General features: G+C 42.4%; 1 protein-coding gene across 2 annotated transcripts; it reads left to right on the plus strand.

The window, feature by feature from the left end:
* Positions 1-598: 598 nt before the first annotated feature.
* On the plus strand, positions 599-20779 carry MRPS10 (mitochondrial ribosomal protein S10). 2 transcript variants are annotated; one of them, XM_032409825.1, is made up of 7 exons: positions 599-660; positions 11372-11436; positions 11525-11597; positions 13996-14132; positions 15948-16056; positions 17536-17625; positions 18106-20779. In XM_032409825.1, the coding sequence occupies exons 1-7, from the start codon at positions 613-615 to the stop codon at positions 18184-18186; spliced, it is 603 nt and encodes a 200-aa protein (XP_032265716.1). In that variant the 5' UTR covers positions 599-612; the 3' UTR covers positions 18187-20779. The 2 variants fall into 2 exon arrangements, with proteins under 2 accessions (XP_032265716.1, XP_032265718.1); XM_032409827.1 differs by having other exon boundaries at positions 11528-11597.
* Positions 20780-21847: the final 1068 nt, after the last annotated feature.

Raw genomic sequence — 21847 nt, forward strand, 5'->3', positions numbered from 1 at the left:
AGGCTATTGAAATGAAGTAAAGGGATGGGACCTAGACTCATTGCAGTAGTACTTCTCCTTTGGTTTTTTTTAAGATTTTATTTTTAAGTAACCTCTACACCCAACATGGGGTTCAAACGGACACCCCTGAGATCAAGTATCACATGCTCCACTGACTGAGCCAGCCAGGCACCCCTGGTACTTTTCCTTTTAATGAAATACACATTTTGTTAAAATTTTTAAAAACACAGAAATGGGAAAATAAATCACCCATTGATAATCCACTACCGAGAAATAACTGCTGCTAATATATTAACTATACATATATTTTTTTCAAAGCATGTATCATGTTGCCTCCAACAAAACAGGATTTGAAGAGGAAACACTGAAGGAACGTGGTAACTATCTAGATATGGGAAGATGCAATGGTATCAAGACCGAGCGTTGGCCACTGAGCCAACGCTAGGAACGCCACCTGTACTCTCAGACTTGCCCTCAAAAAGTGTGGAATCGTGTCTCTATGGTTGTTTCTGTGCCGGAACGCAAGGCTACACTCTCTCCTTTTGCGGAACTCTATGGTCTGAGGACACCGCTGTGACCCCGGAAGCGGTCCTGGGAGGCCTGGACGGCAAGATGGCGGCGCGGGCAGCGCTGGACTCCATGTGCCGGCGTCTCTGGCAGGTACTTGAGGGGCTGGGGGTGCTAAGCCGGCTGACGGGACAGTAGCCACAAAATCTGATTGCCAGATGTCGTTCTGGCCATCTGGAATTTTCTCCGATGTTTATTCCGCATCCTGGCGTTTTGTTTGCCGGAAGGCGGCGAGGAAGGGGCTGGTTTTATTTCGCATTCTCTCATGGGATAAAACATAAGAGGGCAAAGATGGGAACAAGAAGAATCGTAGCATGTCAGAGCTGGAAAGAATATTGAACAATATATGTTCCAAACCCCTCTTTCAGATTTGCAAAATACACTGAAGCTCAGAGGATTGTCTCGGTAAAATTAGGGGCTGAACTTATACAAGATCTTAGACCCCTCTCATGGAACCAAATTGGGATACTTTGCTGATATCCGGATGTTGTGAGATTAGATGAGAGTCGCTGAAGTCGTAGGAATGGGTTCAGGATTCTCTGTGCCGTTCTTTAGAGACAAAGCAAAACTTAAGCAGTGATTCTCAAATTATTTGGCCTCAGTATCCCATTAACACTCTAAAACTGGTTGAGGACTCCGAAGAACTTTTGTTTTTGTGGGTTTTAGCAATGGATATTTAGCTTATTAGAAAATAAAACCGAGAATCTTAAAAATGCTTGTTCATTTAAAAATAAAATTAACTCATGTTAATTAACTTTTTTATGGAACGATAACTAAATTTTTCAGAGGTATAAAAGCGGCAGTGTTTTATGTTTTTGTAAATCTCCTGTTAACCTTAAAAATAAAAATTACTTTACCAGCAAAAATGAGTTTATTTAGGAATAACAGAATTGCAATTTGGGACATGCAAGGTATGGCAAAACTATAGGCAAGTCCCCAAATAAAAGAGAGGCACATTATTTTAGAAAGAACGAGGAAGTTAGGAGGGGCTGTTTTGAATGGAAGTCCATTGGAGAAAAGCAAGAGTTCAGGGCGAATTTGGTTTCTCCTTGGCTGAATTGCAGGGTAGTCAGTTTCTTGTAGAAGATTCAGTGTACATCTTTTTCTATTGGGGCCTGTAATTGATCATTCTTTCCTGTTGATTATTCTTCCCTTGAGGCCTGTAATTGGCAGTTCTTCTTGTAACTGATTTTAAGTAGTGTGGGTCCCCCTTTTAGCCTCCAACTCTACTTGAGTGAGGTTTTCCTTTATTTTTACATCTCCTTTTGGTTAAGATCTTTCTTTAAAAGCATTGCTGATTGGGAGTCAGGTTTCCATGTTCAGTGGTTGTGTCCCTCAGTGCCAGGAAGGACTTTTCCTCGTTGCCATGTCTTACGTCTGAGGGAAAGTACAGATTGGAAACCTACTGAGGTCACATTCAAGTAACAAGGAGGGGTGGCAGGGAGAATGCTCAGGCATTTCCATCTATCAAGACATTATCAGGCTTGTAAGCATTGGAGATCATCTCCTTATTGGTTACATCGTTTTTACAAAAGTTGGACAGGCTAAGTACAAAACTTAAATAATTATACAAAACAAAAGAAGTAATGTAACAATTCCAAATTGTATGATGGTTCTAAACCAGGACCCTAACTCTGAAGGTAGCCAACTGAAATATTTATTGGGACTTACTCCAAACTTAGAGGAGGAAAGTTCCCCCTACAAAGGCAGACCTGGGGTCATGTATGCCTCCTGGAAGTCCCTGCTTAACATAGCCATGAAGACAAAATAGTGAATACTGCAAGAACACGGTGAAAATTAACTGAGTGCATTTGGGAAAATATAATGCAGTCATAAACATGAAGCTAATAGCTAATGAGTTTTCTGCAAAAATAGCAAAACTTCAAAGGTGTATGAAAACAGTATTGTTATCTCAGAAGAACTGTTTGGAACCAAATATAATCCAATAATACAGCACGTAAGGTTGCAAATTCAGAGATCATGAATTTGGATAAGATGCCAGAGTCAGTTAATAGTCCAGATGAACAAAGAGACTTGTGAATGCTGAACCCTCTCACCCTTCAGAAAAAGCATGTGAAAGGTTAATTTGTCACAGGATCATGATGAGGCTGTTTTCAAAAGGCCATAATCAAAGGAAGAGGTTTCCCCCTTTCACAAGGGTTTGGGAAATGCAGACAAGGGCATTTTCTTTCCACAAAAGAGATAGTAGAAGTAAATAGTGAGGAAAAGGTATACACACCTGGCCTGGACATCTTGGGAAAGCTGTCTCTTCAGATGTCATCTGCTCAGTTCTGGGAAATCTTTACTTTTAGGTCATCAGATGGTATACAGGTCCAGTCAGGGTTTGATGCTTTCTTTAGATGTGTCTTGTGAACCCAGCAGTCTATCCCTTGGAGTTTGGCAGCACAAGGGTTGGTTTAGCAGTAGCTGATGAGGTCCCTTCCAGCAAGGTTAAAGAGAGTCTTTCTGGACGTATCTTTTCCAGTAGATGAAATCTCCAGGTTGCATGGTGTGATGATTAAGGTCTGTCTCCCAGGAGTGTACTGTGAAGAGATTGCTTGACCAAAACATGGTTGTTTTTAATAGAAGTAATTAGGCCTTTACAATGAAGTATATATCCTTTTATCAGTTGTGGGTCAAGGAGGCAGGTACCAGGTGCATTGGGCGTCCTATGACTAGCTCAGAGAGTGAGAGTCTGAGTTCCAAAGTGGGTGGATCTGAGATTCAGAAGGACCAACGGCATTGCTTTTGGCCAAGGTACTGGGAGAGTCTCTACAAATTTTGCCAATTAAGTCTTAATAGTACCGTTAGTGAGTTTAACTAACCCTGAGGACTGAAAATGGTATATATACAATAAAAGTGTTGTAAAACCAGCCAAACAGCACAGACTTGTCAAAGCACCTGACTGGTCACATGGGTTCCCCAATCACTATGAAGTTCAAGAGGGGTTCCCCTGGTAGGAATAATCCTTTCTAACAGAACTTTAGCCACAGAAGAAGCAGTGGCCTGTCTATAAGGGAAAGCTTTAGTTCAGTGAGAAACATACAAACCATGACTAAAACATATTTATATCCATGAGATGGGGGAGTTGTATGAAATTCCTGCAAAGGTTTCTTTACATCGTACTTTGGACAGATGGGATAAGTGAGGTAGATACTTTTTGCAGCCTTATTAATATTTCCCCGTGAATATTGGTTGGTGATGCTGTCATTTTTTCAGTAGACCAGTGGTTTAATACATGTACAGTGGTAAGTAGTGGGTATGTTAGAATTTCTGGTAAGGTCAGATTGTTATTTGGTCCAGACCACAATTCTCTTTTTATTGAGCCAATAATTACTCTCTTTCTGATACTGTTTTTCCCTCTCTGGGACCAGTTGTTGGGTATCTCTGGTTAATTTTTCCAAATTATCATTTTGGGAAACATCCCTTTGGACCGTGACGGAGGTTTGGCTATTGATTTCTTGGAAAGCAGCATTTTTGTTGAAAATAGTAATGAGGTGGTTTCCTTTGGTGCCCAGGGAGTTGAGTCTGGAATGCCTGGGAACCTTAATAACAGAGCAGCCAGCCAAAGTATGGTATCAAATAAATTTTGGATATAGGAGATGTTGTTAATTTTATCCCCATTGGAGATTAGGAAACTTCTTGACTGCTTCCTAACATTCCAAAGTTATGAACTATCCCAAAGACATACTGACTGTTGGTATAAATTTGCAGCTTTACCCTTAGCCAAAATTCAAGGATAGTTAAAGGGGATCCCAAGATTATTTCTTCAGGGGCCTTAACTAAGTGCAGTGGCAGGAATGGCTCAGAAGTTAGGGGAATATCCCCCTGCTACAGGGTCTGGTTATTGGCTACAATACCCAACGGGTCCATCACAGTCCCCATGTTTTGGGGTGAGTACTCCCAAGGGTGTTCCTTTCCCCTCCACATACAAAGAGTAAAAAGGGAAGTTGGTAGTTAGGGTGTCTGAGGGCAGGGGGCTTTATTAAAGTCCCAAAAGCTTTGTCTTCTCAATTTTTCCAAATAATAGGATTGGGTTTGTCATTTTTCTTTTTTTAGTAAAGCATATAGAGATTGAGCCATAAAAGAAGTTTGAAATCCAATTTCAACAGCTGCCAGCCAGTCTAAGAAAACCTCATAATTGGCACTTCTTTTTAGGTTTGGGGAAGTTCAGGATGGTATGAGGCCTCCCTGAATCCAAATGTAGGCTTTGTTCTGAGATTAGGTGCTCTAAGTACCAAACCTGAGTTTGAGCAAACTGCAATTTTTTCTTTGGAGACTTTGTGTTCTTTTAAGGCCAAGGCCGAAAGCTTTAATAGGTAGATGGTATCTTACTGAGAAGAGATTTGAGAAGGGCAGCGGAAAAGCAAATCACCTACATATTTTAACAAAGTAGAGCCTGCAGAAAACTTTGTCATCCAAATCCGTTTTTAAGGTTGGTGAAAAGTAAGGACTCTGTGCAACTCTGAGGCCTTACTGTCCAGGTGTCTTTCCATCCTTCCCAAGTGGAAGCAAAAAGATATTGGCTATCCTTACCAACTGGAATACTAAAAAATACACTGTGTATTTCAATTACAGTGAAAATTTGCTTTCAGTGGGAATGGATGTCAGCAACATATGCAGGTTAGGAACAACAGGGTGCCAAGGGATAACAATGTATTGTTCAGAGGCCTTGGACAAACCTCCACCCTTGGCCATTGAGTTTTCGCACTGGTAAAATAGGGGTATTACTAGGACTAGTGCAGGGGATAATGAGGCCCTGAGCTTTGTAATCATCTGTTACAGGCTTGCTGTCTTGCAGGGCTTCTTTATTTATAGGGTATTCATTAATTGTGGGGAGAGGTTTTGAGGGATCTATTTGAATCTTGATAGGAAGTGCGCTGTGGATTCTGCAGATCACTTGAAGATTTTGCCCAGAAAGAGGATTTGTCCCAATAGGAACAAACAGTGTCCCCACATGCAACTATAGTGCTATCAGACATGGAGCAAATAAAAGATGTCAAAAGGTCATTTAATCCCCCTGGTTGGCCATTTTGATTACTACTGTCAAATTCTAGAATTATTTCCCTGTTTTGGGAGAAAGAAATTCTAGCACGATATATTTATTAAAAAAATCTTCACCCAGGGACTCCTGGGTGGCTCAGGTGGTTAAGCATCTGCCTTTGGCTCAGGTCATGATCTCTAGGTCCTGGGATTGAGTCCCAAGTCGGGCTCCTGGCTCTGCTTCTCCCTCTCCCCCTGCTCATGTTCTGTCTCTGTATCTCTCTGTCTCAAATGAATAAATAAAATCTTAAAAAAAAAAAAAAAAAGTCTTGGCCCAATAAATGAATAGGAGCAGAGGAACTATGGAGAAAAGGGTGTGTATCTCCCAAAGGACCTAGACCAAAGGGAACAGGTTCAGAGACAGGAAACTGTGAAGTTTATTAGAGACCCGTTTGAACTGTTTTAAAACTCCCAAGTCAGGGACTGCTTTATAGCACTGGGGCCGAGTACCAAGAGTGTAGTTCTGGTGTCAGTAAGGACAAAGATTTTATTCCTGATCTGAACAGTGGTTTCTCTGAGCCAAGTGAGAGGGAGTTTTGGGAAGAGCCCCTGTAGTTCCTTGCAGCCCCGTCTTAGGATTGGGGACATTGGAAAGGCTGGCTGTAGAGGGCTGAAGGCACCTGGAGCACTTAAGATGGTAACAATCTTCTTTCCAGTGTTCTGGCTCTTTGCAATAATAGCAGAAACTAGGAAGTTTTTGTTTTTGTTTAGGGTTGAAGATTAAGAATTTTGGGGTGCCTGAGTGGCTCAGTCAGTTAAGTGTCCAACTCTTGATCTCCGCTCAGGTCTTGATCTTGGGGTCATGAGTTCAGGCCCTGCATTAGGCTCCATGCTGGACATGGAGCCTACTTTTAAAAAAAGAAAAAGAAGAAGAAGAAGATGAAAAGAAAATTAAGAATTTTAGTGGTCTTTCTTTTAGGTGACTGCCCTCGGGTACTAGCAAGCTGGCTTGCCAAATTAACTAAATCTGGAGTGGACACAGTTTCCCATTCCATCTTGGTTTTTTTTTTAACTAAAAGAGTTAGCCCAGGTCAGCCCATTAAAAAACATAGTTAAATGCTACCCTGATGGATTCAACATCAAAAGGAAGACCAGAATTTTCTTTGAAAACAATCTGAAATCAATTATAATAGTCATGAACAGGTTCATCAGGCTTTTGTATGAAAGACTGAATTTTGTTCGAGTCAACAGGCTTAGGAAAAGCTTCTGTAATTGCTTGGTGGGGATTTCTAGCATATGTTCTAGCGTCTTACCAAAAGTTAGGGGTCTGTTTCTCTAAACTCCTTTCAAGGTATTCCCATCGGGCTAGCTACAACCAGTATTTGGCCTGGCCCTCACCAACATGCATGTGGACTAATTGCTAAAAAATCTGAGAAACCAGGTTGGTAAGTTTGAATAACTGTGTGAAATGCTTCCACAAACCTATGGGGGTTTTCAGTCACTGTAAGAAACTTTAGCTATGGCTCTCAATTCAGCATCATTCCAGGGAACATAAGAACTTTGGGGGTTATTTGGATCCTCAGAAGATTTAACTTTAGGGGTGCCTGGGTGGCTCAGTCAGTTAAGTGTCTGACTCTTGATTTCAGCTCGGGTCGTGCTCTCGGGGTTATGAGATCGAGCCCCGTGTCAGGCTCCATGCTCAGTGGGGAGTCTGCTTGGGATTCTCGCTCCCTCTGCCCCTCCCCCCTCTTGGGCACACACATGTTCTCTCTCTCAAAAAAAATTTTTTTTAAATCTTAAAAAGAGGGGCACCTGGGTGGCTCAGTTGTTGGGCATCTGTCTTCAGCTCAGGTCATGGTCCCAGGGTCCTGGGATCGAGCCCCGCATCGGGCTCCCTGCTTGGCGGGAAGCCTGCTTCTCCCTCTCCCGCTCCCCCTGCTTGTGTTCCCTCTCTCGCTGTCTCTCTCTCTCTGTCAAATAAATAAATAAAATCTTAAAAAAACAAAAATCTTCAAAAGATTTAACTGTAAAGGGGCAGGTTTTGATAGGTTCAGTAGAGCGGGGAGCAGGGTGAGGTTTGGATGCAAAGGGGAGTTTGGCGAGAGAATTAGAATAGGGAGGTTGAGGGTGTAGTGGAGGTGGGCGCCAGAGGGTGACGGCACCACAGCGGGGCCTGCGCGTAAAGTGGCTGCCACCCTCCTGGGAATTGGGGCGGGGGGGTGTCCCTCAGACCTCAGGAGCCTTTTTGTCTTTGCCTCAGTTAGTCTAGAAATTGTATTTTGCAGAGAGGCAATTTTAGATTCCTTGATAATGTTTGGAAGCTTTAAGATACCAGTCAAAATAGGCATCCCATTCAGTTTCGACGGTTTTAGAGACGTGGCCGCCTGGTTTAGTTTTGAGGAAATCAAAAGTTCCCTGTAATGACCATTGAGGTTCTAAATTACTTTTGATTAAGTCAGTAACTAAAGTTGGACATGGGCATGAGGAAGTACCACAGCTTTTAAACATAAAACCACCAGTGTTCCAGGAGGGGAGCTGCCCTCAAAGCATTTGAATGACCAGGATCCTGATTCTTAGAGGTTTTTCTCTAGAGTAAAAAAAGAAAAATTCCTAAACAGTTTCAACAGGAACATCCTGGTTCCAAAGGAATCAGACCAAAGGCCAGCACAGAACCAGTAGGAATAGCCCAGCTCTGGAAAGAAGGTAGACCAAAACTAACACACTTCCAAGCAGGCACAGTTCCAACAGGAACCATTTGGTTCCAAAAAGGAGTCAGACCAAAGGTCAGACAAGTACTCTCTGAAAGGACAAAGCCTTAAAACAGATCCTGGAGTGCTCAAAACACTAAGAGAGCAGAGCTCGAAGTCCAGGAGAAACTTGGTCCCCAACTCCAACGTTGGTAAGAAAGCAGTGAGCTTCATTGGCTCTGTGGGCCCTGGCACTGTTCGCTCACCAGCCTCGAAGTTGTTGATCATTTCTGGATCCCACTTCTGATCACCAAATAATGTTAACCTTAAAAATGAAAGTTATTTTACCAGTAAAAATCGGTTTATTTGGGAATGACAGAGAGTTGCAGTTTGGGACATGCAAGCTATTGCAAAACCATAGGCAAGTCCTATAAACAAAGAAGAGAAACATTATTTTATGGAGAAAAAGGAAGAAGTTGGGAGGGGTTTGGAATGAAAGTCCAGTGGAGAAAAGCAGGAGTTCAGAGTGATGGTTTTTCATTGGCTGAGTTGCAAGAGGTAATCAGTTTCTTGTAGAAGATTCAGTGAACATCTTTTCCTGTTGGGGGCACCTGGGTGGCGCAATCGGTTAAGTATCCAACTCTTGGTTTCTGCTCAGGTCAGGATCTCAGGGTCATGAGATCAAGCCCTATGTCAGGCTCCACAATGCAGTCTGCTTGAGATTCTCTCTCCCTCTCCTTCTGCCTCCCCCATAAATAAACAAATAAAATCTTTAAAAAAAAAGATTTTATTTATTTATTTAATTGACAGAAAGAGAATGAGAGAGGCAATTTTAGATTCCTTGATAGAGAGAGAGAGAGAGAGACAGCAAGAGAGGGAACAAGCAGGAGGAGTGGGAGAGGGAGAAGCAGGCTTCCCGCTGAGCAGGGAGCCCGATGCGGGGCTCGATCCCAGGACCCCGGGATCATGACCTGAGCCGAAGGCAGATGCTTAACGACTGAGCCACCCAGGCGCCCCTAAAAAAAACTTCTTAAGGTTGATTTGTGGTTATCACAGCACTTCAGGCTCCAACTTTTTTTTTTTTTTTTAAGGATTTTATTTATTTGTCAGAGAGAGGGAGTGCACAAGCAGGGGGAACAGCAGGCAGAGGGAGAAGCAGGCTCCTCACTGAGCCGGGAGCCCGATATGGGGCTTGATCCCAGGACCCTGGCATCATGACCTGAGCCAAAGGTAGACAGACACTTAACCGACTGAGCCACCCAGGTGTCCCTAGGCTCCAACTTTTAAAAGCAGAGGTTTATACTGGGAGAATATGACTGGCAGAGTGTCCTATTGCTTAGATCTGTAGCCTTTTTTTTTTTTTTTAGAGAGGGAAAGCTGAAATCAAGAGTCAGATGTTTAACTGCCTGAGCCACCCAGGTTCCCAGACCTGTGGTCCTTTTGCACACTGGGTTGTGGGATCGCTGGTGCACATGCAGGGAGGGAGGCAGAGAAAGTGTGATTGTGTGTGGGGAAATGGCACTCACCTCCTACTACTTTGTATTGTGCCTAATATCCTATCTTTTTGTTTTTCTCCCTTCATCCAAGGCAGAATATGAAAGTTTTGGTTTGCATCCATCCTTGGGTACAGAGTTCGGACAGGACAATAAGCTAAGAATAAATAGGTTAGGTGACCCTCAGTTTTAAGTTTTACTTGTACTAAAGTGTTATTTTCATCTTCTAAGTATTTTTGAGGATCTTACTATACTTTCTCAGGTTACTTTTTTTTTTTTTTTTAAAGATTTATTTATTGGGGCATCTAGGTGGTTCAGTTGGTAAGGCGTCTGCCTTCGGCTCAGGACATGATCTCACGGTCCTGGGATGGAGTCCCACATCAGGCTCTCCACTCAGCGGGGAGTCTGCTTCTCCCTCTCCCTCTGTGATCTGTCTCACTTTCTCACTTTCAAATAAATAAAATCTTGGGGCGCCTGGGTGGCTCAGTCTTTAAGCGTCTGCCTTCGGCTCAGGTCATGATCCCAGGGTCCTGAGATTGAGCCCTGCATGGGGCTTCCTGCTCAGCGGGAGGCCTGCTTTTCCCTTTCCCACTCCCCCTGCTTGTGTTCCCTCTCTCGCTCTCTCTCTTTGTGTCAAATAAATAAATAAAATCTTTAAAAAAATAAAAATTTTATTTATTTATTTTAGAGAAAGATCGAGCGAGGGTGAGGTGGAAGGGCAGGGGGAGAGGGAGAGAAAGTTTTAAGCTGACTCCCTGCTGAATACAGAGCCCCACACAGGGCTGGGATCTCACAACCCTGAGATCAGGACCCTGAGATCACAACCTGATCCAAAACCAAGAGTCAGATGCTTCACTGACTGCACCACCCAGGCACCCCTCTCAGGTTACATTTTTAAATCTCAGGAAAGCTCAAGGGGAAAACAGATGGCAAATTACATTATTATATATAGTACCATAGGTCTCCTACAGCTAGAAGTTTTGTCCACCAGGGGGAGCTGACAATAAAGGATTTGGAAAGGCTGGATTGTTGGGAATATGAGGTACAGCAGTGGTGTAAGATGGATGTCCATCTCACTGTATTTCAATTTATTTATAAATCTCCCAGCCAAGCCAAGAAACATACAGTAGAAAAGATGTATGAAAGCTTCACAAAAAGGGTACTTTAGAATTCTTATTTCAGCTCTTATAAATAAATTAAAAAGAGACTTTACTGCTCAGAAATAGGCAAGATAAGTATTATATTGAAGTACATTTAATCTATAAAAAAACAATGGGAAAATGAAGTCACTTTTTCCTTGATGTCCACATATTTAAATCATAGATGGTCTTTCAGTGTGAGAATTGCTTGTGTGCATCTGTGTAAATTGCTTTTTAAAAAAGTTCTTACTCTGAAGCTTTAAGAGATACAGATTCTCTAGTATTTTGAGAATCTGTTTTGATTATCAACTCTATCATTGTCCTCTTATTTTTAAATGAAATCTAATCTGGCATTTTAGTTACCCTAGTATCTTCATCTGAAATAATGAATAGCCCTTACTTTAAAGCATTGTACATCTTTTGATTTTTTTTTTTTTAGTGGAAACTGTGAATGTTTGAGGACTGACTTTAATTCTAACACATGCTCCCCCCCCCTTTTTAGGGTTCAAGGAATTTTTCTATAAACAGTTCTAGGAGCAGTACAGCCAGAAATGGTGGCTTCCTCCTGTAAGTATGTAATTGGATGTGCTAAATTTAATAAGGAAATGGGCTTTTGTGCTGTTTCACTTAGGTTTTTCTTTGTTTCCACACATAGCAGTACCAGTATGAAATGGGTACAATTTTCAAACCTACACGTTGATATTCCCAAGGATTTGACCAAGCCTACGGTATGTACTCCCTATTTCTTGGTAAGGCGCTGTATTAGCAATAAATTTTTCTCATTATTTCATTTGAGGCTGTTTCCCAAACACTTAATGAATAAGAATGTTTTCTTCTGGAATACTGGCAGATACACGGTGTGCCTGAGTGAAGGACTCTAATGTCCCTGTGTGCTCATACCATCTTTCAGAGAGTCAAGGAATCAGTTATTTACACCAAATAACTAATTACTATAGGAATAAGCAGACTTGTGCTTTAGCTCAGCACAATGTGAAGAGTTGTCATAATTAATGATGCAGAATACTTGATCCTATGTTATAGAAAATGCTTTTCTTGAAGGCATCAAGTCTTTGTTTCCATTTTAAGGCATTGAGCCTGGGCCTGGACAATCCTTTATTGTTCACAGTGAGGAAGAGCATTACCACAAGCAAAGAAAATCTAGAAGTAGCTGTGTAACCTTGTTTCCCTTAAGTAAAAACCATGATTTATCAACCCAGTTTTTGTGTAAATTGTGGTTTAAACAATCCTTACAAATTTTGAGTCTTTTCAGTTCCACCCCTCAAAAATAATCCGTTTTAACCGTTTGGTATGACTCCTTCTAGACATTTGTCTGTGTGTAATCATCTTATCTATGCACGTGCTCACCAAAATGGAATTGTGTTATACGTAATGTACTGCTCTACTGATTTTTTTCACTGAGTGGATATTGGATATGTTTCCATGACAGAACATATGAACCCTGGGTCTCCACGTCAGGTGTTTGCATGGGCAGGCCTCTAAGGAAAGGGGGTGGGGTGGGCACAGTTGGCAGGCTGTGCCCTTTATAAGCGAGACAGCTACCACTTACTCCAGCCCCATGTTGCTGTGTGGGAAGTTAGACCTAGTGATGTCACGTGGTCTTAAATTTTCCAAGCTAACCTGAAATCCAAACTTTTATTCAATCTCTTGCTTTTACCTATCATGACAGATTCAGACTATCTTTAAAGCCCTGTAGGGACCAATCAAAACACATCTTGGAGCTCTGTTCCCTTTCCCTTGTCCCCCAAGTTATGATTTAGAATATCAGTGTATTCTCTTCTTCCAGCAACCCTATTTGGGGTAATTGAGAGTAACTGTCTAGCTAGCTTCCTGGTTAATAAGTAGATCTCCTTTCAGGAGTGAAATAATTTAACCCTGAATCATTGGATTAGTAAGATAAATTACTGGTCTAATGGATGAATGAAGGTGAATGTAATTCATCTCTTGGAAGAAAGAAACGTCAGACCCATTATTCCTTTAAGTATTAGAGTGGAAGAGGGAGAAGTTAAATGTACAGTCAGTGCCATAACATTTTAATTAGAAATGAGTAATTTTTCTATTAGGGCAAGCAAAACATACACGAATAAAACCAATAAGGGACGCCTGGGTGGCTCAGTTGGTTAAGCGTCTGCCTTCGGCTCAGGTCGTGATCCCAGGATCTTGGGATCGAGTCCCGCATCGGGCTCCCTGCTCAGTGGAGAGCCTGCCTTTCCCTCTGCGTGCCGCTCCCCCTGCTTTGTGCACTCTCTGTCTCTCTCTGACAAATAAATAAATAAAATCTAAAAAAAGAAAGAAAAAAAAAAATATGAATTAGTGATAGCTTGCCTTTGTAAAACAACGTTTTATAATTTATAAGCATGTTATCTGTGTTTGCTTATTAGTTCCCTGCAGAAATGCTGTGAGTGATGTTGTGATCTCTAGCATAGGTATGTCCTATTTTATATATGAGCAAACTGCAGTGCAGTGAAATTATGGGACTTGCCTGTTATCATTCAGCTGGAAGAGGCAGTTTAATTCCCAGTCCAAGTCTTCTGACCTTCTGACCAGGTTACTTTGTTAATAGACCCGCCCCCGCCGCCCAAATCCTTTCCCATTATATATTTGGGGCTTAATAACTATGAAGTTAGGGCGCCTGGGTGGCTCAGTTGGTTAAGCGACTGCCTTCGGCTCAGGTCATGATCCTGGAGTCCCGGGATCGAGTCCCACATCAGGCTCCCTGCTCGGCAGGGAGTCTGCTTCTCCCTCTGACCCTCCCCCCTCTCATGTGTTCTCTCTCATTCTCTCTCTCTCAAATAAATAAATAAAATCTTTAAAAAAAAAAAAAATAACTATGAAGTTAGAAGGCTCCATTAGTGACTTTGTAGGTTGCTTGAAAGTCCTTTTGATTTAAACTATATTTTAACAGATTGTAAGAGTCATTGTGGAGATCTGAATGTGATAGTAGCTAGGTAATTAAGCTAATAGTATTAAGATGTTACTCAGCATTTTTCTCCCCATTTATTAGTAAACTCTGAAATTGTTCAATTGAGGATAATACATGAAATTTTCCAATTGTAAATATTAGAGGAACCGTAACTGAAACTTTTCTTTTTGATTTTAAAATTGTAGATAACCATTTCTGATGAACCAGATACATTATATAAGCGCCTGTCAGTTTTAGTAAAAGGCCATGATAAGGCTGTATTGGACAGTTATGAATATTTTGCCGTGCTTGCTGCAAAGGAACTTGGTATCTCTATTAAAGTGTAAGTATGGGGCGCCTGGGTGGCTCAGTTGGTTAAGCGTCTGCCTTCGGCTCTGTTCATGATCCCAGGGTCCTGGGATCGAGCCCCGCATCGGGCTCCCTGCTCAGTGGAGAATCTGCTTCTCGCTCTACCCCTCTCCCCTGCTCGTGATCTCTCTCTCACTCTCAAATAAATAAAATCTTTTAAAAAATAAATAAATAGGGCGCCTGGGTGGCTCAGTTGGTTGGGCGACTGCCTTCGGCTCAGGTCATGATCCTGGAGTCCCTGGATCGAGTCCCGCATCAGGCTCCCTGCTCGGTGGAGAGTCTGCTTCTCCCTCTGACCCTAACCCCTCTCATGTGCTCTCTCTCATTCTCTCTCTCTCAAATAAATAAATAAAAATTTAAATAAATAAATAAATAAATAAATAAAGTGTAAGTATGATCTTTCCTAATCTGACCTGTTAGCTGCTATAACGTGATCAACCAGGAGAATGGTGCTGAATCCCATTCTAATCAGGATTCTAATCCCATTATCCTAATCAGGATTCCTATTAGAATTTTTAAATACTAGACTGAGTGAACAAGGAAAATAAAGGAAATCCTTTCTTAAGCAATTGCACAGACATAAGGAGACCCACGAAGCCCTCATGTCTGGACTCTCCATGGGGTGGGGAGGTGAATTAGGTGAATAAGCAATCCTTTTAGACTCTGATGATCTTTGTCTAATATAGCTATTGTTTCACAACTGCCTTCAGAAACATCACTCACCCAGTCATTTCCTACAGGATCAAGGCAAGCTTCATATGGCCTTGAAATCACTGCTGGGTCAAGTATAACTATAGTAGTCTCCCCCTTATCCGTGGAGAATACGCAAGACCCCCAGCAAATGCCTGGAACTGTGAATGGTACTCAGTCCTACATGTCCTTTTTTCTCCTATACCTATATGCCTCTGATGAAGTGATTTATAAATTAGGCACAGTAAGAAATTAACAATAACTAGCCATGGAATAGAACAGTTGCAACAGTATACTGCGATAAAAGTTATGTGAATGTGCTCTCTTGTCTCTCTCCCTCTCTCAAAATACCTTCTTGTGCTGTACTCACCCCTGGGATGATGTGAAATGATAAAATGCCCAGGTGATGCGATTAAGTGAGGTGAATGCTGTAGGCACTATGATGTCACGTTAGGCAGCTATTAACCTTCTGACTCACTCCAGGTTATCGTCTGCTTCTGGACCGCGGTTGACCATGAGCAACTGAAACCACTGAAAGCAAAACCATGGATAAGGGTGGGGGGACTGCTGCACCTCTTTTGTCTTGTCACCTGCTCCTTCTGATGCCGAACAAGGCCCATTTAGGGCTTTGCCAGGCTTGCCTTATAAGAAAACAGAAGGAACCCACACCTTTCCCATAACAGACTTTTTAGTTTTGTGGTTATTGATTAATGTGCAGATTTCCCTAAAACAACACACATAGCAACACACTGGTTCGACTCTTCACAGTTCATACATTTGGTCAAAACTGGACTTCGGGGTGGAGGGTGGGAGGTAAAAGCCGGAGGCATACTCGCGTGCCCTTGCATGCCATGGCTCGGTTTGGATCTGTGGGATATTTGTTCCATGGCTGTCTGCTGTGTTTATTTTGGCCCGAGCTTTAGGACAGCGGTTGTTACACCTGACAGCCTGGACAGCTGGGAGTCTGTAAACGGTAGCTAATGCCTATAATTGAGTATGAGCCTCACCTACAGAACTGTGGAATCGTGCTTTTCTATCAGTGACTCGGGTTTTAACATCACTTAGCTTAAGTATGTTGTTTTGCCCATTGGTTTTTCAGACATGAACCTCCAAGGAAAATAGAGCGATTTACTCTTCTCAAATCAGTGCATATTTTCAAGAAGCACAGAGTTCAGTATGAAATGAGAACACTTTACAGATGTTTAGAGGTGAGTTTATTTCAGACATTCAAGCATTTTTGAAATGCCCAGAAGTTCACACTAGCACATTGCAACCGTCCTTTAAGGTTGACTGGATGGACTTCCTGTCAGTCAGCCTGTGACTGATAGCTGTAGAGAAGGTAAATGATAGAAAATCAGACTCAAAGCCATCCTTTAGAGTAGTTCATACTTTAACTCAACAATACAGATTATGCTAATTTTCATACAATATAAAGCCTTGGAAGAATTTGGCTTATATTTCATAAATCCTAGTTAAGTTTTTACATAGTTCTAGTGATTCTTTGCACACATTAATGGGTTTTCCATGTCCACAATGGGAAACATTAAGGTTTTTCATTCATCAGTTACTCACTTGTGCATCTAGTAGGGTCAGCGTAGTCTTGTGGTTAAGGAGAGCAAGGGTTCTGCAGTCAGACAGCTCCAAGTACTGGCATGTGCCAGCTGTGGGATCTGCACCTCAGCTCCTTCATCTGTGGAGTGAGAGTAATAACGGTGCGCATCTCGTAAGGTTAGTGTGAGGATTAAATGAGACACTTATCGAAAGCACTTAGAATGCTCCCATTACATAGTGAATGATTAGTAAATGTTGTATCGCTTTAATATCACACTTGCCAGCTGGGTTCCATAGAGCCCTGGTTTTAAGGTGTTCTGGGCTGTGCTCCCCCCTTCCAGCCAACCAGAAGATCTATACTTTTTTCCTTTTATTTATTTATTTATTTATTATTTTATCTGTCCGAGAGAGTGTATGCATGAGCGGGGTGGGGGTGGAATTGCAGATGGACAAGCAGACTCCCCCTCTGAGCAGGGATCCTGATGGGGGCCTCGATTCCAGGACCCCGAGGTCATGACCTGAGCTAAGAGCAGATGCTTAACCAACTGAGCCACCCAGGCATCCCAATACTTTTTTCCTTTTAAACTGGAATTCTGGGGGCACTTGGGTGGCTCAGTCAGTTAAGCGTCTGACTCTTGATTTCAGCTCAGGTCATGGTCTCAGGGTCATGAGATCAAGCCTGAGTTGTGCTGTGCACTGGGTGTGGAGCCTGCTTGGGATTCTGTCTTTCCCTCTCCTTCTGCCCCTCCCACCCCCACCTGGCGCTCACGATTTCTCTCTCTCTCAAAAAAAAAAAAAAAAAAAAAGTTGGAGTTCTGTGTAAGATTTCATAGAGAAAGAAAAGCTATACTGGGGCGCCTGGGTGGCTCAGTCGTTAAGCGTCTGCCTTCGGCTCAGGTCATGATCCCAGGGTCCTGGGATCGAGCCCCGCATCGGGCTCCCTGCTCGGCGGGAAGCCTGCTTCTCCCTCTCCCACTCCCCCTGCTTGTGTTCCTTCTCTCGCTGTGTCTCTCTGTCAAATAAATAAATAAAAATTTAAAAAAAAAAAAAAGCTATACTGCTTTTACTAAAAAAAGAAACTTAAAATTTCTGCTTTAACAGCATATCATGAACCAATTTCATGTTTGAAATTTTAGTTAGAACATCTAACTGGAAGTACAGCAGATGTCTACTTGGAATATATTCAGCGTAACTTACCTGAAGGAGTTGCCATGGAAGTGACAAAGGTATGACTTGAATTTCTAGCTCCGATGGAGAGAGATCTGTATTGTTGTTTTGCTACTTTGCAGCCCTGTCCCGGCCCACTGAGTGGAGGGTGGGGCCTGGGGCGGACTAGAGGCAGAGTTGCCACAGTGGCTGGGGTCTCTGCCTCCCTGTACAAGCACTGCAGCCCAGCAGATCCTGCCAGTGCAGCCTACATCCTCCCCAAGCTGCCCCTGAGTCTCCCTCCCTCTTAGTAGTTGAAGACATGGGGTCCGCATTCATGGGCAGTCCCTGGAGATCACTGAGTGAACTATGTGAGAGTGTTTTAGATACCATCCAGGTTCCTCCTCCTTATTTTAGAGCCCTACACAAAGATGGGGGGAGGGGTGAAAGGAAAAAAGAAGACGAGAGGATTTAAGGGAACAAAACGAGTAAATCCAATTTGTGGCTCAAGAGTTCAGTTAAGTCCACATTATGTTATAGTTTTATTTTTCTCTTTTTAGACCAGATTAGAACAGTTACCAGGACACATCAAGGAGCCAGTCTGGGAAACGGTACCAGAAGAAAAAGAAGGCAAGTCCTAAAGTCTCAGCGAGTCCACTGGTGCCGGCATTTGACCCGAGAGGGGTTCAGACACGTATGTTGAGATAGAGAGGCTTCCAGTCGGGGTGACCGTGAGTCCACCTGACCACTCCGTTGAGCCCACATGAGCCCACATGCCCTGAGCAGCTCACAGCAAGGGGCAGATCTTTAATGACACACTGGACTAGAGTGAAAAACCACTTGACCTATTCTTCTGTACACATCATCATTTCAGTTCTGATTTTAACAAATGTGAGCAAACCACTTTGACTACTGTGCGCCAAGAGAATCGAGTTTATATCTTGTTCCTCTGTTACTGTTCAATGATGATTTCGCACTGATTTTAATTTGTATCATTTCATCTGAAAGTGAATCTTTTGAAATATTCCTTATGTACATTTTCCCTTTTGAGCCACCTAGAAGGAACCTTCAGTTGATTTGGTTAATTTAACACCGAACAGTTAAAGTTCTTCATATTTACCTCGGTGCAAGCTGGCAAATGCTAGTTTGGGGATGGTAACCTCCAAATTTTACCTCATTTAAGCGTGACATTCTTGAACATGAATATACTGTGCAGCATCTCACGCACATTTGTGGCATGCACTGAACAACTCTCGTTGCCCAAACCCTTACCAGACTGCCTAGAAGGATCACTGTTAAGGAATTTGAGCTCTCGAGAAATTACTGTATCACTTTTTTCATCCTGTGATTCACTCAGCAGGCTTTTATTTTGTTAGCTCTGTAACCAGCACTGTAGAAAATAGCAAACATTGAATGGAAATAATGGCTTTTGAAAACTGAGCAGGGCATAAATGTTTTTCCTTATTAAACCCAACGGTGATAAGGCCTCTTTTTGTAAATGGCATTCTTCTGTTTGGAGAGGCCTACTTTTCCATGAAATTAAATCGGAGTTAAAGGCCTGAAAGCGGCAAGGCTACAATGTGCTGAAACTGCGGGTATATCAGCCCCAAGGGAGTGATTCGTTTCCTCTTTACAGCACAATTGGGTCCATGTCTTTTGGCAGTTTCCTTCACGTCTTTGGGGTCATTATGACTTCTCAGTTTTTCCCCCCTTAAACCGGCGTCCCGATTCTCTCTTCCCCGATCTACTATCAGGTATCAACGTTTTGAATGCATGCTGCTTCTGTATCAAACTTACAGTACTGTCATTAACATGAAAAGAGTTACAGCCTCGTGCCCTGTGACCTCATTCAGTTCCCAGCTCAGTTGTTGACGGTAAGCTTCGGGATTAAGAACTAGTCGATAAAACAAGAGCGATATAACGGAACTGTATCTAGCAAAGCAGCAATCTGTGACCCATTTTTACTTTAAAAGAAATAATTTCTTAAATATAGATCACTTAAATCTTTGTTTTATAAACAATATTAATCACTGTATCATAAGATGATTTATGCAAACTCACCTCCAGTGACTCTCTGTGAGCTCCTTTCAAGGTGTGCATCCACTTCGAGCTGTTTTCAGACTAAATCAGTCTATAAACCAGATTACTTAGCACTTCAAAATACATATTAAAATCTTATTTTAAGGTGAATGTACAAATAAACTACATACCTAACAAAAACTAGTGGTATTTTTTTGACAAAAGTATTTGGCATATTTGAGGCCTACTTCCTGATATAAACAAGATCATTTCTTCGTCCTGACAGGACCTTTTTTTAATTGGGTCTCCTGAGAAAAATGCCTATTGTGAAAATCAGAATTAATACCCAAGTAGCGTGTTTTGTCCGTGTGGGGAAGGGAGGTCATGAGAGAAAATTACCTGATGGAATGAACCACAAGGCAGGTAGGAAGTGAGGTTATTTTTTGTTACTGAGGTGTAACCCTGGGTTCATTGTTGCTTTCTCTGATCTGAAATATATTTTCTTTTTATATTAAATAAAATAATGTTATCGTCTGTTTCAAGTTATTGATCGACTTCCACAGATTAGACTCACTCAGGGCCTGGTTTTGATGCTTTCAAAGCAAATCACTGACAGGTTCTTTTGGCCATTTTTACATGCCACAGTAAATACGTACAGCAATTATTTTCAGCCAGTAGTCTAATTTCCTAACATTTCTACTTGTTAAAGCTACCATTGCTCCTTTCCTACATTGTATTATTTAGTTTTACCACAACTCGAATGAGTAGCAGAGTAGAGAAAACAGACTTTGGAGTCAGGCCTGAGTCAGGTAAGAGTTCAACCCCCTAACTGCTTTAAACTTGGGCGGGATACTTAACCCTGGCAGAGCCTCAGTTTCCTCATTAGTAAAATGTAGGAAACAGTACCTACTTACTAAGGTTAGGAGTGTTAAATTAGATCGCTTAGAAGCGCCTCACATCACACCAGGCGGATGATAGACATCCACTATGTAAGAGCTGTTACTGGCCAGCCGTACACAGCTGGTGAGGCGCCAGGTGTTTGCGCGCTGTGGGGACTGTTTAAAGACTAGCTGGAAAGGACCTCAGTATCTCCAAGGCGAGGACAACACTTAGAGTGGCTGCAAAGTCTTATTTACTTGCTGAAGTTGATGCGAAGTTTAATTTAGATGGGAAAACACATAACATGCTTATTATAATCACCACCACCCATTATGCCAAGCATTTTACATAGTCATTACAGACGCTATCTTACTTAATCTTCATAACAACCCAATAAAGTGGTTACAATTATTACCTCCATTTTTTTTTTCTTTTAAGATTTTATTTATTTATTTGACAGAGACCCAGCGAGAGAGGGAACACAGCAGGGAGAGTGGGAGAGGGAGAAGCAGGCTTCCCGCCAAGCAGGAGCCCGATGTGGGGCTCAATCCCAGGACCCTGGGATCATGACCCGAGCTGAAGGCAGACGCTTAACGACTGAGCCACCCAGGCGCCCCTCTTACCTCCATTTTGCAGGAGAGAAAACCAAGTTATGACTAGCCCACTCAATCACCCTTCCAGTTCACAGATGAAGCTGAGACCAAAAGTGCAACTGACTGGTGTGAGTTCCAGTTAAAGAAAGGGACAGCCTAGAAAGGCTAGGAAGTACTCAGATGTCCACATATTAAATGCAGAATATTCAAACCTAAAATCCAAATTCATTTCCCCTTGTATATGAGCAAAACGTACTCATTTCCCTAAGGCTTAGAAGTAAAGAGATTGGGGGCATCTGGGTGGCTCAGCCAGTTAAACATCCGACTCTTGATCTCAGCTCAGGTCTTGATCTCAGAGTCGTGAGTTCAAGCCCTACATTGGGTTCCACACTGAGTGTGGAGCTGACTTAAAAAAATAAAAAGTGAGATTGACTAGGGGGAAAATATCTAAAGAATAAAAGGTGTAAATCTGTATGAATAAAGGCAAGAAGCATAATATACAGTGCAAACCCTGTGGTCTCAGGGCTGACACTGGTCCTAAGTGTCCGAGGGTGCAACAGGAGAGTTGAGGCTTCAGCAAGGGAGTCCCACTGGGTCACAAGAACAATTGGCGTGGAGGTGATTTACAGTAGGCCTTCAGGCCAGGCCTGTCCAGGGCTCAGCGGACTCTGGCTTGTAGCTCTCAAACATTACTCCTGGAACCAGGCTTACGGCTGACCGCCTGCGATCCCCAGGGTTCTCTGCAAATCCCTGCTCAATTCCTAACCCTGCCCTCCTTAAATCGTTGCTATTGTTACTCACTTCCAGCTAT

The sequence above is a fragment of the Phoca vitulina genome, unplaced genomic scaffold, assembly GCF_004348235.1.
Source record: "Phoca vitulina isolate PV1807 unplaced genomic scaffold, GSC_HSeal_1.0 scaffold11, whole genome shotgun sequence".
In the NCBI taxonomy this organism is placed as follows: domain Eukaryota; kingdom Metazoa; phylum Chordata; class Mammalia; order Carnivora; family Phocidae; genus Phoca; species Phoca vitulina.

Coding starts and splice junctions, on each gene's coding strand:
- MRPS10 (XM_032409825.1), top strand. CDS start 613: ATGGCGGCGCGGGCAGCGCTGGACTCCATGTGCCGGCGTCTCTGGCAG. Junction 11,437..11,524: donor AGAAATGGTGGCTTCCTCCT/GTAAGTATGTAA, acceptor TTCCACACATAG/CAGTACCAGTATGAAATGGG. Junction 17,626..18,105: donor TTGCCATGGAAGTGACAAAG/GTATGACTTGAA, acceptor TTCTCTTTTTAG/ACCAGATTAGAACAGTTACC.